The following is a 14,413-nucleotide window of genomic DNA, read 5'->3' as shown; positions in this document are numbered from 1 at the left end:
TTTTCTTCTATTTTTTCATCCTTTTAAATTTGTTTTAATATTTCCTTTTATTTCATAGGGTTATTGAGTTCTCTTTGCTCCATTCCAATTTTCAGGAGCGTGCTGCTTGGATATATCTTGCCTTATATTCTAAGGTATTTATCCTCCTTTTAATTCATTTTTTTTTGAGAAATCTTATTTCATTTATGATTTCATTTTCAGAAATCTCCTACTTCTTTTATTCCATGTACCCTTTCAGTGCTTGTGGCCAAGACATTTTTTCTGAGCACATCTTTGTTATCATTATATGGTTTCTCTCTTTTTCTAAGTGCACCTATTAGGTATCAATTGTCCTATCATATTTTTTTTTCCTGTTGACTCATATCTCCAGCATCAGTTCCTGATTTGGGTCTTTATACTAGGACTAGATTCTGAATCTTCTTACAGTATTAGATGGTATGGTCAGTTCCTTTTTGGTCCTGACCTTCATTACAAGAGCTCTTATCACTGATTTCACCTCGTTTGGTGTTTTTGAGCTTAGAGTGCTGGCAAATTTCAAGCTCCTGGTACTGTTTGGATTTAGAATGCTGTTGTCTTCAGAGACCCCTGGAGTGTCTTAGGTCAGGTTGCTATAGATTTCTGGCCCCTCAAGTCATCTTATTCAGAATGCTGCCTGCTTCTAGCCTCACATCCACAGTGAAAATTCTCAAAGAAGTTATATCATAGGTAACTGTCTCTCTTGGGATCTCTTTGTCCAAGCATTCTAGGCTTCCTGTACCTTGGTACTACTTTACACATGTTTTCTCACAGGAACCCGAGGAGGTAAGTGCTATTATTATTGCCATTTTAGTTGAGAAAACTGAGGCTGAAGGAGGTTAAGTGACTTGCTCAGGAGCACACCACTAGGAAATATCAGAGGTCATATCTGAACTCAGCTCTTCTTTACTCTCAGCCCAGTGTTCTATCAATCCACTGCTCCACCTACCTGTCTCTAAGGTTTAGAGAACCTAGAAAATAGACACTCTGCAATATCTTTTTTTCTAATATCTTTTTATTTGCTAAATATTTCCAAATTACATGTAAATTTTTTAACATTCATTAAAAAAACTGAATTCCAAATTCTCTTCCTTTTTTCCTCTCCCTTCTCCTTGAGAAGAGAAGCAATTTGATATTGCTTATACATGTACAGTCATGCAAAACATATTTCCATATTAGCCATGCTGCAAAATAAAAGGGATGAAAAATTCAAAAAAAAAATTAAGAAAACAACAAAAAAAATCCTTCTTTGATCTGCATTCAGATTCCATCAGTTCTTTCTCCGGAGGTGTGTAGCGTTTTTCATCATAGGTCCTTTGGAATTGTTTTGGATTATTATCTTGATCAGACTAGTTATTCATTGTTTAATATTGCTGTTAAAATATACAATGTTTTTCTGGTTTTGCTCCCCTCACTTTGCATGAGTTCATATCAATCTTCCCTGGTGTTTCTGAAACCATTCTGCCTATCATTTCTTTCTTTTCTTTCCTTCTTTTCTTTCTTTCTTTCTTTCTTTCTTTCTTTCTTTCTTTCTTTCTTTCTTTCTTTCTTTCTTCTTTCTTTCTTTCTTTCTTTCTTTCTTGGCAATTGGGTTTAAGTGACTTGCTCAGGGTCACACAGCTAGTAAGTGTCAAGTGTTTGGTCTGAGGCCAGATTTGAACTCAGGTCCTCCTGACTTCAAGGCCAGTGCTCTATTCACTGTGCCACCTAGCTGCCCCCCATCATTTCTTATATCAGAATCACAGTATTCCATCACAATCATATGCGACAAGTTGTTCAACCATCCCCCAATTGAAGGGCATCCCCTCATTTTCCAATTATCTGCCACCACAAAAAGAGTTTCTATAAACATTTTTGTAAAAATTGGTCTTTTACCTTTTTCTATCTGTTTAGGATCTAGATCTAGTATTGATGTTGCTGGGTCAAAAGTCATGTACAATTCTAAAGCCTTTTGAATGTAGTTCCAAATTGTTCTCCAGAATATTTGGACCACTTCACAACTCTACCAACAGTTCAATAGTGTCCCAATTTTTCCTCATTCCCTACAGAATTTGTCATTTTCATTTTTCTGTCATGTTAGCCAATCTGATATTTGTTAAGGTAGTATCTCAAAGTTGCCTTAATTTCTATTTCTGTAATTAGTAGTGCTTCAGAGCATTTTTTTAATGTGACTGTCTCTAGCTTTGATTTCTTCTTCTGAAAACTACTTCACATTCTACAATATCTGCAGCTCTATTCAGGTATACCAGCACTGTTCAATGTGCTAGTACCTGCTAGTACTGCCATTAGGACAACCCAGCAGAAGTGACAAATTGAGAGGACCAAGGGAAGTGCATTCTGAGTGGATGTGCTGCTAACCCAATGTCTAGTGGTGATTTATTCAGTGGTGCCTAAAGGGAAGCGCAGCCAGTTCTATTTCTCGTAAACACTGGTGGCAACTGGAATCTGTCATCATTTGATAAGTTATTTTCCTGAGGCATTTATAGGGTGGAGATGAGTTGCTACATCTGAATTGATCAGTTGTAATAATTTTTTTTATCAAAGATAAGAATGTGCTATTCTTTGGTGACAGAATGTTACAAGATGGTGAAGGCCCTCTGAGTTCCCATTTTCATTTCCGACTTCCTAGATCTATCTGCCCTCCTGTACGTGCCCTGGAAGCCACATTCCCTTGAAATTTATTCGTGTTAACTTATCAGAAACTGTTCCCTGCTTATGAAGTGCTTATTGATGGCAACACTGAGTAGCTCTTTGGTAAGATGCAAATAGGTTCAGTGTCACATTGAGAAAGGAGAGATCAGAATCACGTGGAAGATGATGTTTCCTGGCTTAAACAAAGGAGCATCAAGTTCCACATGAATGCATCAAATGCATTTCACTCTTATCTGAACCTGACACATCTGAAGAGTGTGAAATCTACCAGCTATGAAACAATGAATTTGCCTTTGATAAAATTCTAGAACATATTACTAAACGGATGGATGGTAAACATCTGAAAAAAGGAGCAGATATCACAAAGAGCTAGTATGCCTTTACCATGAGCAAATCAAAAAAGATTAACTTAATTTCTTTTCTTTCCAGCGTTCTTAGATTAGTAGGGAGAGGAAAGTTGTATAGTTTAATTCTTTTTTATCCATTCATTTAACAAGTTTCTTGTATTTTTTTTTACACAAGAGAAGACAAAAAGAGGATTGTATAAAATCTGTGAATGTCTATTTCATACCACTTGCTTTTTAAAAAAAATATAATAATTTCCACACATTATTTCCAAAACTTCCCTGCTTATCTCAACTTCACTCTGAACTTCTGTTCCTTTCTATGTAATTCAAAAAAATTGTTTCAGTGGGTCTCTTTTTTGGGACATCAGTATTGCTAAACTCACTTCCCCCACTCCAATCCTCCCAATTACAAACAGAGAAAAAGTAAACTTCATGTAACAGAGAAGCATGGTCAAACAAAATGAACCTTCACAGTGGTTGTGGCCAAAAATATGTCTTTTTCTATACCTTGAGTTCATCACCTGCCTGTCAGGAGGTAGGAAACATGTTTCATTCTAGATCCTCTGGAGAATAGGTTGATTATTGCATTTCTGAGTTCTTAAGTCTTTTGGAGTTGTTTTTCTTAGCAAACTTGTTTGTCCATATGCAAACTGTTCTCCTAGTTCTATTCAATTCACTCTGCATCAATTTATAGCACCCAGAATTTTCTGAAATTATCTCTTGTATCACTAATACACCTTACTATTCCATTCCATTTCCAGATCATAACTTGTTCAATGATTCCCCAGTTGATGGGTAGCTCCTAGTTTCTCATTATTTGATTTTCTTTTCTTTTTTTTTCTCTTTTTGATGGACCTTTCAGAATCAGGAAATTTGTTTTGCTTGTGGCTATTCTCTCCTCAATATTACTACATTTTATCCTTTCCCTACTCATCTGTGCTTGTTTCTCTTTTGAATTTGATATCTTCCTTTACTAAATGGTGTGTTTTCAACCCTGTCAATTTCAACTAAGAGTGGCGTTCATCTGATGGCCACTTCCTCCCTACCACACTCCCAGCAACTGTGTTCCTTACAAGTTTGTATGCCCTTTTAATGCAATCCAATTATGAGAAATCACAAGTCCCCCCACCTCCCTCCTCCTTTCTACAGTTGTGTATTTCTTTTACCCTCCCTTTTCTTTTCCCTTTCTTCGAAGTTCTCAGAATGGACCCAATCCACCCCTAGGTCCTCTGCTTTTCTTCTTGTACACCCTCAATATCTTAAGAAAATAGAAAGGATCTGATGGCACCCTTGTTCTCCTCCCATTCTTAGAGGGTTCATACAATGTCATCCTAGAATCTCCTCTAAATGCTCAGATTAATGTGCCTCTACTGTATGAAGCTCTGGGTGAGTACGGCAGAGCTGGCCTGAAGTGTCAGGCCTGCGGGGAGAGAGACCTGTGCCTGCAGTGCCATTTCTGGGCCAGGGTCTTGCTCTCCACGCTGAGGTCCGTGGTAGAAGTTTGCTCCTGTTCTCCACTGGCAAGTCCAGCAGTGGAACCCTGGAGTAGCTGGGCCAGGCCAGTCTGAGCCAGGCCTCTCTGCACCAAGGAGCCCACAAACTTGGGCCTGGGGAGGGCATGGTTGGGGTGTGTGCTGTGCCATGTGGGGAACCTCCCAGGGACTGGGCCGCTCACCCTAGGCCAGAGACAGCAGCCACTTCACCGCTTCTGTTCCTGGTTCCCACCTGCCCTGGTCTCACGGTTCTGCTATCCCTCAGTCTCCACCCCCCCCCCAAATCCCTCCCGTCTCCTCCTAGAACCTGAGCTGGCTCCTAGAACCCAGAAGGCTGGAAGCCTGTTTTGAGCCTGGAAGAAAGCCAAAGAAACCATGAGGCCGAGGTGAAGAGGATGAGCGCTGCAGATGCAGGACATCCAGTAAAGGGATGGAGAGGGTCAGTAGTGTCCCGACTAGGGATAACTAATATGTTGGTGCAGCTATGTTCTAGAGTATGGGGGGAGTAAAGTGTGAGAAGCCGGGAGAGAGAGGAAGGGGCTGGGAGGTGAAGACCTTTAAATGCCACACAGAGGAGTTTATATTTGATCTTGGAGGTGATAGCGAGCCCTAGAGCTTAGAGAGTAAGAGTGGTGACATGGACTGACTGACCTTATGTGTAATCAAGAGCCTAAGCCTGGGATTAGCACATGACTGTTAAAGACAGACAGAGAGTGAAAAAGATAAGGAAGGCCTTATCTCATCCCCAAGATTATACAAACTGAGAATAGGAACATGCTCTCATCCATGGATTCCCAAAGTGAGCAATACTGCTCCCTGAAGGGTATGGGAACAATCCGGGGGGCAGTAATAGCCTCAGGTGTAATTGGGGGGCATTCAATAAAAATATGGTGGTGATGGAAGCATAAGGAAAGAAAAGAAGATAAGAAATATTTGAAAAAGCATTTGTACATGTTTCATCTTTTGTGTAAGAGAGTTAAAGTCATAGTGATTACACTATTTTCCAAATAAACACACAAAATGCAAGTTATAACTGATTAGTGGTTAAGTCAGCCCACAGGCCTTAACAAGTAAGTGTTGGCAGAAAAGTGTGTTGCTCATTGAAGGGAAGTCCAAATGCATCAGGACAAGAATATGTGCATACTATACAGTTATATGATGCAATATTGTGTCATCAAAATTTCAATGCAGGAAAAACTCCACAAATTTACAATAGATTATTAAATTTAAGGTGGTTCATTAAAAATTATTTTTTTGAAATGACACAATTTTCAAATAACCATTAAAGGGTTAAAAAAAGTAGATTTCCAATGGGGCACTGAGTAAATTTTTTTTTAAGAAATGGTGGCAGGCCAAATAAATTTGGGAACCTCTGTTCTAGGCCCTGTTCCTCTAAACATTACCTTCTTCCCAGAGTCTTTCTCTTCCTCCAGGAGAGCCTGAAACCATCAGTCCACTCTTGAAGCTGGAAGCCAGAAGCTGAGTGGAAGATGGATTAAAACAGGGTGAGAATTTGGGAAGGGAGAATTACAAACAGGCAATGCAGTTTTCCTTCACCTAGAATCTGTTACAAAATGCTCTGGATTCTGAAGATATAATATACCATTCTTCACACCAAGTAACTAAAAAAAAAGCCCAGATCTGACTCTTCTGCACCAACTCTAGTCTTTTAAGGGACCCCAGCAGGAACGCCCACCAGGACTTAAGCCTCTTCCTACATAAGTCTTAAACTGAAGGGTTTTTAAGAGTTGAAAAAAACCAACAAAAAATCCTCAGAAACATTTTAGTCCAACTCCTTTATTTAATAGATGACAGAGAAGAGGTTCCATGTAAACCACATACTTTGGGTCATCCTGAGTTGGCCTCAGAGTGGGGAAGAGCTGGGTTCAAGTCCTACCTCTGACACATACTGGTTGTGTGACTCTGAGCAAATACTTAAGTTCTCAGTGTCTCTTGGGCCTGGGGTCAGATAAACCTGAGTTTAAATTCAGCCCCTGTCACTTACTAGCTATGTCATCCTGGCCAAGTCACTTTACCTCTGTAGGCCTCAGTTTTCTCAACTGTAAGATGGGAATAATAATAGCACAGTGTTATTGTGAAGATAAATTGAGATAATAGTTTAACAAATACTTGTTTCCTTCCTGATCTGACTTGGTAAAGATTTTTTTTTTAAAGCAAAACAAAAATCCCAAACCAAAGTTATACAACTAGTTGTAGGAGAGCCAGGACATGAAGGCAGGCTTTCTGATTCCTCAAACAGAACTCTTTTAGTAATACCATTATGCCTCCAGCTTCTTAGTTTCCTTCACACACTTCCCCTACCTCTCACCGCTCTGACCTGTTCATGGCAAAAGATTTTAGGTACATGTACATATTTCCATCATGAAAAACCATTGGTTCCAAATTTATTACCTTTATGGCAATTTCTTTTTTCTTTTTGACAATAAGCATAATTTATATGTATAAACTAGCAAAATCTAGCAAGGGGAGGTTATTTTTCCTGCCCAGGGGGTCTTCGATCTGAACCTTTATCTGGATAGGTGGCTTACTATTACTGTCTGATGACACAATCAAACAATTTATTTTTTTTTTTGATAGGGGGAAGATGAATTACGAGATATACAGTAATAAGTGTAATATAAATTAAACGTGTAGCAGGAGCTATACATCTCTTCCTTACTGGTCCATCACAGTGCCAGATGGAGTGTAAGGCACTCTCCCTCTTCCTTTCCCTAGGTGTTCTAGCAAGCCCTTCTAAGTCATCTGAATAATGCTGCTCAGCTGCTCACATTTAAATGTCTTCAATATATTATTATTAGCCATTCAATGTAAGTGTTGCTGATCAGAGAGCCCCTAACCAATATGATGAATTCCCCAGACATCCTGACGCAGTCTTACAGGATGTCAGCTTTTGTTTGGAAACGCTTGACTAACACTTCTCCTTGGAGTGTAGGTATGTCCAGTGTTGCCTCTTATATTGCTGGGCAAGACTCAGGAGGATGGACACCTGTCAGAGTTGCTGCTCTCCTCTGCAGTCAATAAAAGCGGACAGATAGAAAGCTTGCTCTCTTGGTCTTTAAAGGAAGAAATCATCAGGTAGCAGAGTGGACTTAGGGTTAGGATGGGTGTGTATGGAGGGAGGAAAGAGAGACCTGTGCTTATGTACAATTTCCTATACTGAGGAACTAGAATAGTTGCTTTGGGAGTAGGTATAGATGGTGATTTCTTGTTTTTGCTCTTAACTGCTGAGCACAGATCATAAACCCAAATTCCTGGGAACAGGTTTCCCTGCTCAAGAGATGGCAGCAGTCAGGGAAATAAGAGATTTCCTCCAGAAGCACATGGCAGAAGATGTGTATGCTTACTTAGCTGAAGTTTCAGAATTTAAGGATCAAACCATACATGTTTTTTAGGAAAGCTACAAATGCCTTTTTTATTTTATTGAATATCTATCTTTTTTTTCATTGAAAATTGGGCTCAGGTTTGCAGGATATGTCATTTTGATTACATCATGTCCTCTGCTTTTAGGAATATGTTATTACCTTCCCTTCTTAAGTTTCTAGTAGATGCAGAATAGACATGTGATATTTAAATTTCCTTTCATTTATATTTGAAGGTATTTCCCCTAGCCACCCGAAAAATTTGTTTTTTTTGCTATTTGAATTATTAAAGTTAATTACTATGTGTCTCAGAATTTGACGAATAGCATTTTTTTTTAGATGTAACATATGGACTTTTTGGATTAATCTTTTTGTTTTCTGTGTACAGAAGTTCTGAGGGGTTTTTTTTGTGTGTGTTGCTTTTGGCAGTATGGTATTCTGATTTTCCTTTTTGCCATGTTTTTTTTTGGAGACATATGATCTTTAAATTGTCCTTGTGCATTTTGTCTTTGAGATCAATGATGTTTGCTTATAAAAGAGATTATGAGTTCTGTTAGCATTATTTCCTCTTGTACCTCTTCTTCTAGACGGTCCTTTGCTTTAGTGTACTTCTATTCCTTCACTTAAATCCAATTTGCTTGCAAGTTGTTGCATCACCTTCCTGATGCCATGGTCCTTTTTGAGAATGAAGGACAAACAATAACTTATATTCCAAATCTGTTTTTCTCTTTCACTATCCTTGGGGATTAAGTTGTCCTATTCTGCTAAGTATTTTTGCTATGTAGGTGATACATTCTCGCATATATTCCCTTCTAACTTCTCTTAACCTTTTAATTTCTTTTTTGAATTATTCTGGAATATTTTGCTTTTGTTCTATGTTCTCTTAGTATTCTCTGTTTCATCAAACATTGGCTCCATTTTCTTTTTCTAGTATCATTTATTTTGAGAAGGTTGTAATCTTTTAGATGTTTTAATATTCATGTTTCCTTCTAACTTTAATATCCTCTCTGTTGATTTGTCTCCTTATATTCTAGGCTTTTTACTGAATTTTCTTTCTTGAGCTTTTGGGCAGTTTTAGGTTTTGTTTCCTTATATTATTTTCTCACTCAGTTTTTGAGTCTTTCCCTTTTCATCAACCTCTAAGCGTGCTCCACGTTTTTGGGAAGTGAATACTGCTCTCAGCTGAATTCTAGTTCTTTTTCTTTCAGGCCCAATATAGGCCATTTATTCTGGCCCTTTGCCCCAGTTCTTCCCATTCTTTCATTCTCTGACTGTCCTTATTGATCATCTTCATCTTTTTATGGTGTTGGAGGGGGTGAGGTGGTTTTTGTAGCCTTGGGTTTTTTTTACCTAAGATCTGCCCCAGGTAGAAGGAAGCTCACCTCTGTCTTTTCCTATTCCTTCTCCTCCACTTCACACAGTTAGAGTCAAAGTCTACTGCTTGTTGCGGTGGGATAGTGGAAGAAACATAGGGTCAAGTCAACAAGTTAACAAGCCTTTATTAAGTGCTTACGAGCTGCCAGGCACTGTGGTAAGTGTCAAGAATATAAATACAAGCAACTGCTCTCAAGGAGCTTCACTCTAATGGAGGAAGGCAACTCATAAGGCTAAACAGGGCGTTGGAAGAAAACTACCCATGTTGGGGCATGTTGGATAAAGAATTCCAGAGAGTCAAGAGAGGAATTCCATATAAGAATGAAGTAGTGAACATCATTGGTCGGGGGAGGATTGATCTTTAAGGGTAGGAAGGCTATTGGGTTATGATAGAAAAAGAAGTGTGGAGAGTTAATAGTGGCATCTAGAGGAGAATGAGGGAATGAATACGAGTGTGTCTGTAGACTCTCTGTAGCAGGAGGGGAATGAAAAGCATAAGCCCATGGGTCAGTTTATACTGATATGGATTGTTCACTGTGTAGTAGATTGAAGACTGGTGGTGGAGGGATGTTGAATGAAGGTGGTGGGAGTTAACATTTACCACTATTAATTCAGAAGTCTGTTAACTTTGCGGGGCCTCTTACTTTATTTCTTCTGTGAATTCAGCTGTGATTGCTGTACCTCTGGCTCATTTTTTCCCCTGAGAGTTAGTAGAAAATGTCTAGTCCTCCATTTTGTTGTTCACATGACCCAGAAGTCCCTGAGATCAGCCCTATTGTGGAGAAGAGGATCTGATTTTAGCAGCATGGCTCTTGGAGAAAGAAGAGTATTATCTAAATGTTTTGCACAGCATCTTGTTTGGAGAGTAGTAAGCGAATTATTGAGATGTTACAGGTCCAGGGAAAGGGATTGTTAGCTTTAGTAGCTCTGTGTGTATGTATATGTATTTTTTTTCTAAGAGCTTTCTAAATTACAATGTAGTACTTTAAATTTCAATGGGAGATGGGTTACAATATAGGACTCTGGGAGGAAGAAGATTCACTGGAATGTCATCAGGTTGCCCCAGCAGTCACCCCCTGTTCACCTCTCCTCTGGAGAGATAAAGGTTTAAGGCATTGCTTCCTTGAATACATATACAGAAGTTGGGGATTACTTTCATTCACATATGGAGAGACTTAGAAAGCAGGCTTATGGTGAGCATGCTAGACAAATTTCCTCCTACTTCAGGTCGAAGCAACAAGTCAAAGAGAAAAAAAAATGATTCTATTAGGATCAGCCTCCAGGATCGTATCTGGTCTATATTAGCCTCCACTTCCTGGTGAACTGGTATTACCTTGGGATAAACGTAGTTCTACGATCTACCTCCCAGCATTGATCTGATAAAGGCACTTTCCAAAGCATAACATAAATAAGAAATAAGAGATAGTATAATTATTATTATCCTCGCCTCCTCTCACCCCCTCAACCTCCGCCCCACACACCTCCTCTTCAAACCTCCCATTCTCCCTCTGCAACTTTCCAAACATCTGACATATAGGAACGTGATTACTATTGATGTCTGCCTATTTCAAAGACATTTATCTTTGTTCCTGATCACTGGTCACCCTATCACTTATATTTGGATATCATAATATCTAAATATAAGAACTCCACAATAAACTCTGCTCTCAAAGGGAAAACCTTGTCTTCTATCTATATATTTAATCTATAGCTATATGTATATGTTATTCACACATATTATTTAACACAGTGAAATGATTGGCTACCAAACACAACCTTTTGAAATAAAATTCAGATTTCATTGAATGTCTTAAAAATATCAAAAAAGTTACTTTCTGTAAACAAAAATTTATGGCCTTATTATATATATATATACATATACATATATGGAGAGAGAGAGAGAGAGAGAGAGAGAGAGAGAGAGAGAGAGAGAGAGAGAGAGATGTAAATAATGGTAACAATAATAATAGTAGCCAGCATTTATGTAGTACTTTAAGGTTTCCAAAGAGCTTTAAACATATTTTCTCATTTTATTCTCACAACAACCCTGTGAGTTAGGTGCAAGTATTATTATCTACAGTTTATAGATGAGGAAAATGAGACAAAGAGAGGTTAAAGACTTGCTCAAGGTCATGCAGCTAATATGTGTCTCAGGCAGAATTTGACTTCCTAACTCTAGGTCCAATGCTGTCCCTTCTCTGCCACCTAACTACTTAGAATAGTAGAATTTTAAAAGACTTGCAGAACCTACACTGCCCTGCCCCCCTCCCTTGCACTAGTGGGTAAAAGATCCCCTACCCTCCTTTCTATGCAGCCCTTCTTCAACCACAGCAGCCTCAGGAATGCCTGCTTCAGGTTTTTGTTTTGCAGAATGAGGATAAATGTGTGCACAGAGGGATAGATGGGGGTAGCCAACTCTATAACCATTATCACATAGGTATATCTCAGGAAAATGCTTGTCCTAATGAAGAGAATTACAAAATGAAAGACAAAGAGTAAGAGGAAGGAAAACATTACAATGGTGGCTCTCACATGGGCCTTAGTGCTCACATCTCTGGGAGCAGTGACATGGTGCTGCATCATCCTGGTATGCCTCCTCAGGGAGAGGATGAGTAAGAGACAGGAGAACAGGGATATAATGAATGGTATCAGTACTGACAGGAAACCAAGAAAGTGGAATGTATAAAATTCTCTTTCCTTTCTTCTGATATTTTCAGTATAGTTTGCAATGAGTTTCATTTTTACAACGCTAGAATATATATTGAGTTTTCTGATCAGCAACACTGTATTGAAGAAAAAGAAGAGCCCACAGCCCAGCAGAATGCCGGCAATTACCTGGGAAATCCTCCTCTTAAGCCAGAGGAAGGCATGATGGGAGAAAATGGCAATCTTCAGGCAGTAGAAGACACTGAGACAAGTAGACAGCCAGATGCTTAAAAAGTTACTAAGAGTCCAGCTAGTTTCACGAATTTGACTTAATGTCACTCCATAATAGAAATCCCGAAAGACCACAAAGTTAATGACATCAAAAACGACCACACATTGCAGAAAGATCCTGGAGAAGGCTAGATTCATAATGATGAAATCAGATAAGGAAATCTTGCTCCTCTTGATCCAGTGGATGCAATTGATGAGCCCAAGAAAGCCATTCCCCCAAATCCCCAGAATGAACTGACTGAAGGCCATGAACAAAAAAACGATTTGGGGTGAGGTCAGCATGTCTGCAGATGGATTTCCCCCCTTGTAATCTCTCTGTTACCTGTAGCCTGGCTACTGTTTTACAGCTACTCTGATCTGAGGTAAGTAAGCACACACAGGTACCTGCTTTTCCACAGTATCGGTAGTACCTTTTGTCTCTCTCCGACTTGTGGCTCCTGTATCTGTCCAGAGTGCTCAGATTCTTGAGGATCAGTCTTGCAATCGCTCCTTCCAATCTGGTCTACTGTTGTTCTCTTGTTCAGACCTGAGTCTTGTGGTTTTCTAAATAACTTGGGTAATAAATGGATGAAAGTCCAACCAGTAGTGGTTGAAAGACTTGTTAAGATGCAAATAGTTGCAGGGTTTAGTATCACACAGAGAAGGGAGGAGTCAGAGTCAGAGAAAATGGAGAGTTCAGTTCCATATAGAAAATAAGGTTCTATGTCACATAAAGAGAATGGAATTAGTTCTTGCTACACCAGAAAGGTATCATGCAGATTCTCTGAATCCACACTTTTCATTCTTCTTATGGCACAATAATATTCCGCTATGTTCATTCACCATAATAAGTTCAGGCATCCTCCAACTGATAGACACAAACTTAGTTTCTAGTTCTTTGCTACAAAAAAAGGTGCTACTATTAATATTGTTTACTTTTGGATGCTTTCTTTTTATCTTCTTGGGAATACACATAGACATACATACATGTATGTACTTATGTATATTTACCTGTGTTTATGCAGAATAATAATAGCTAGGACTTATGGAGTACTTTAAGATTTGTCAAGCATTTTGCAAAAAAAAGCTTATATATAATTCAATGACTTTGAGTATAGTTCCAAATTGCTTTTCAGCATGCTCAGATCAATTCATAGCTCCACTAACAGTATATTAGCATGATTGTCCTCCCCCCACTCCAGTCAGCAACTCTCATTATTTGGCCAAATTGAACTATCTGATGTGAGTAAAGTGAAACCTCAGAATTGTTTTATGTTGAATTTCTCTTATTATTAGTGATTTAGAACACTTTTTTCCCTGTGATTGTTGATATCCTGGATTTTGTTCTGAGTGACTCTGTCATACCTCTGAAGCAGAGATATTTGAGGCATGGAGAATGGAGAAGAGATTGCTGAGCCTTGGATTTCTTTTTCTTTTCTTCTTTTTTAGGCTATTGGGGTTAAGTGACTTGCCCAGGGTCACACAGCTACTACATGTCAAGTGTTTGGTCTGAGGCTGAATTTGAACTCAGGTACTCCTGACTTCAGGGCCTGTGCTCTATCTGCTGCGCCACCTAGCTGCCCCTGAGCCTTGGATTTCTTGGATCTTCTTGACCCTTCCCTCAGATGGAACTCTGATGGTGCATCAGGTCATATCTATTCATGCCATCGGTGAGCCACACCTGTATATTGAGGCAGCTCTTACTTCCCCAACCTCCACATATTTTACATTTCAACTATCTCTCCTTGACCTATTCTCTAGGTCATTTTAAAAAAATAAATGCCTTGGGGCAGCTAGGTGGCGCAGTGGATAGAGCACCGGCCCTAAAGTCAGGAGTACCTGAGTTCAAATCCGACCTCAGACCAAACACTTAACGCTTACTAGCTGTGTGACCCCAGGCAAGTCACTTAACCTCAATTGCCCCTAAAAAAAATGCCTTACATATTCTTCTATCTTTTTCAATCTTTTAACTCAGAGATATTAGCAAAAAGAATAGTTCATTTATTGGCTTTCTCAAGAAAGAGCTCTCTGAGAGCACCCACAAGATGGCGCCAACCAAAGAGACTGGGGGTGGTGGGGATGGTGGGGGTGGTGGGGGTGGTGTGTGTGTGTGTGTGTGTGTGTGTGTGTGTGTGTGTGTGTGTGTGTGTGTGTGTGTGTGTTCAGCTCGGCAGATTATATAGATCCTAACTGCAACCCCCCCCCCCCGGCTCTTCTTCCCATTGGTTGGGCTTCA

The 14,413-nt window shown here is 39.3% G+C and overlaps 1 protein-coding gene across 1 annotated transcript; it reads right to left on the bottom strand.

Moving 5' to 3' along the window:
* Nucleotides 1–11,508: 11,508 nt before the first annotated feature.
* LOC110216159 (taste receptor type 2 member 3-like) lies at nt 11,509–12,480 on the bottom strand. The gene has a single exon (XM_020997972.1). It carries the CDS (start codon nt 12,478–12,480, stop codon nt 11,509–11,511), a length of 972 nt encoding a protein of 323 aa, XP_020853631.1.
* Between the last annotated feature and the right edge of the window lie 1,933 nt (nt 12,481–14,413).

Source organism: Phascolarctos cinereus, unplaced genomic scaffold, assembly GCF_003287225.1.
Source record: "Phascolarctos cinereus isolate Bilbo 61053 unplaced genomic scaffold, phaCin_HiC Scaffold_1;HRSCAF=81, whole genome shotgun sequence".
NCBI lineage: Eukaryota > Metazoa > Chordata > Mammalia > Diprotodontia > Phascolarctidae > Phascolarctos > Phascolarctos cinereus.
The sequence above is the reverse complement of the archived record's forward strand: the minus strand, read 5'-3'. Positions and strand labels throughout refer to the sequence as shown.